Source organism: Halyomorpha halys, unplaced genomic scaffold (assembly GCF_000696795.3).
Source record: "Halyomorpha halys isolate HHAL.00 unplaced genomic scaffold, Hhal_1.1 Scaffold91.1, whole genome shotgun sequence".
NCBI lineage: Eukaryota > Metazoa > Arthropoda > Insecta > Hemiptera > Pentatomidae > Halyomorpha > Halyomorpha halys.
Window position 1 is genome coordinate 1,565,668 of NW_027110755.1, and position 2,793 is coordinate 1,568,460.

Below are 2,793 nucleotides of genomic sequence, written 5' to 3' on the forward strand. Positions count from 1 at the left end.
AATAATAATAAATAAAGTTCTTACCCCAAATGAAGCAAAACCAAATATCACGACAAGGAAGTTGAAGAAATCACAAAAAAACATGTATGCATAAACATCATCAGTGACTTTACCAGTAGGTTTTAATAATATTACAAAAGATTTGATGAATGGCCATAAAGCTTTTCGAGTCCTGTAAATAACAAAAAAAAAACAGAAATAGTAAATATAACAACATTTGAATATATTATATTTAAAATATCAGCTAAGAACAAGTAAGAGAAAAACTGGAGATGTGACATTTTTGTGAAAGAATAATTACAGCAAAAACAATAAAAAATAGAAAAAAAAGCTGAGATAGAAATATTAAAAGAAAATGATACTTGTAGAGCCTTCTGATTAGACAGATATAAAAAACAAGCAAGATGTTATCAAATGGCACATATAATTTATCATATCTCACAAAAAATAAGTACATGTAAAAACAGAAGTGCAATTCTAAGACAGGGAGAACTGTTATCAAATCAATATATTTAATTTCAAAAAATTAACGAAGGAAACATTACATGTACCAATGCAAAACAAATGAATATCTTCAGAAACTATTGTTACATAAATTTAATTTTTAAAAATGAGTAAGAGAAATATATCAGGTAACCACGCCAAACTTAAAATGGATATCTTCATTCATGAAGAAAATTAATGATGAATTAAAAATGGAGTCTAATTTAACTAAGTATCTTTAAAAGAAATATTTAAAAATAAATTATTATTTATCCAAAAGAATATATTGAAATTTGTTAAGAAAAAAATTCACCCAATAAAAAAAAATGTTTAATTGAAATGCATATATAACATTTCCAAGTCAAATCAAATTAAAGTGGCACTTACTACAATAAAAAAATACAAGTTTGCATATTTAGAATAATCTATAGGGTATAAAAGTTATACTTTTACATATAATAATAAGAATTAATTACCTCATTTGACCTCTCATACTATGAAAATTAAAATGTCAAAAATCAAAGTATATGATGTAATGATGTACATATTTGTCATTATAATAACATACTTTATTGTTTAAGGCCTGATGGTAGAAGCAATGCATTTAAAAAACATAAATTACAAAACAAAACTATACATACTTCAATTGCATTTTAGAAGAACGATGATGTTCAAATGGAGAAGCAGCATCGCCATCAGCTACTAATGCCACAGTAGTGTCTTCCATATCATCAGGTTTATCCATATTCTTAGCACCGTTGTGCATAGTCCCTTCATCAGTTTTATAGCTTTCCAAGACAGATGCTTCTGAATTAAGTGAGCTGTTAGGCCCAGTAGAATAAGTAGATACTTTCCATAAGCCAAGAGATTTAAGCATCAACCTGCAAAAATACATATGTCACCAAGTAATTTACCACAAATTGCTGTGGGAATTCATTTAGTTTACACCCTAACTCACCTATGGAAAAATACTACTAGCAACAAAAGTAAGTCATAATATGCATATGTTCCCGGCTGCCTCTCAATGCCTAGAATTCTTGGAAGAGCAAAAGGTGCATTATCTGGAATCAGCTTTGAGTTCCAAGGAATCATTTCGAATTGGAACATGCACTTTATAATAACAACTATCTGTGAATAGAAATAGAAATTTTTTAGAAATTTCCTTAACGTATAACATAAGAATATTAACATATTGATTGTGAATTTGAATTTGAAACTAAAAAAAAATTAAACTTTTAGTGGTACTCTAAACATAGAAAGGTTAGGCTAGTTGCATTTCCTATATGCCTCTTGGGCAGGGACAGCGTTACATGAGAATAGAGAAGATGTCATACCTCTCCCAATAATTTGAAAAACTACTTCAAATTGTGAAGACTGTGGTAAAATAATGTTCAAAAGTAAAAGTTTATTCATACTCAAAGTTGCTTATAAAAGCAATTTAGAGAGGTAAGTTTTCCAAAAATATTTAAGAAAAGAGCAGATTTTGAGGAAATATCTCCAGACCACTGGTAATTTGAGAAATTCAGTAAAGAATTGTTGTGAAATTTAAAACTTGAAAGACACTGCATTCCTATTGGGAGCGGGGTAGCTTGTAAGACACTGCACTCCTATTGGAAGCGGGGTAGCTTGTAAGACACTGCACTCCTATTGGAAGCGGAGTAGATTGTAAAACACTGCACTTCTAATGGGAGCGGGGTAGGTTGTAAGACACTGCACTCCTATTGGGAGCAGGGTACCTCGTAAGACACTGCACTCCTATTGGGAGCGGGGTAGCTTGTAAGATACTGCACTCCTATTGGAAGCGGGGAAGCTTGTAAGAACATGCACTCTTATTGGGAGCGGGGTAGCTTATAAGACACTGTACTCCTATTGGGAGCGGGGTAGCTTGAAAGACACTGCACTTCTAATGGGAGCGGAGTAGTTTCTAAGACACTGCACTCCTATTGGGAGCGGGGTAGCTCGTAAGACACTGCACTCCAATTGGGAGCAGGGTAGCTTGTAAGACAGTGCACTCCTATTGGGAGCGGGGTAGCTTGGAAGACACTGCACTTCTAATGGGAGCGGGGTAGCTTGAAAGACACTGCACTTCTAATGGGAGCGGGGTAGGTTGTAAGACACTGCACTCCTATTGGGAGCGGGGTAGCTTGTAAGACACTGCACTCTGATTGGGAGCAGGGTAGCTTGTATGAAACTGAACCCTTATTGGGAGCGGGGTAGTTTGTATGACACTGCACTCTGATTGGGAGCAGGGTAGCTTGTATGAAACTGAACCCTTATTGGGAGCGGGGTAGTTTGTATGACACTGCACTC

The 2,793-nt window shown here is 34.2% G+C and overlaps 1 protein-coding gene across 3 annotated transcripts in view; it reads right to left on the bottom strand.

Moving 5' to 3' along the window:
* Piezo (piezo type mechanosensitive ion channel component) overlaps positions 1–2,793 on the bottom strand; it is a 171,175-nt gene that overhangs the window by 15,361 nt on the left and 153,021 nt on the right. For all 3 annotated transcript variants that reach the window (XM_014414973.2, XM_067048891.1, XM_067048892.1), the window contains 3 exons: positions 1,442–1,611; positions 1,125–1,364; positions 25–172 (listed from right to left, as the gene is read on the bottom strand). In XM_014414973.2, coding sequence (XP_014270459.1) covers positions 25–172; positions 1,125–1,364; positions 1,442–1,611 — 558 coding nt within the window. The remainder of the gene's footprint in view (positions 1–24; positions 173–1,124; positions 1,365–1,441; positions 1,612–2,793) is intronic.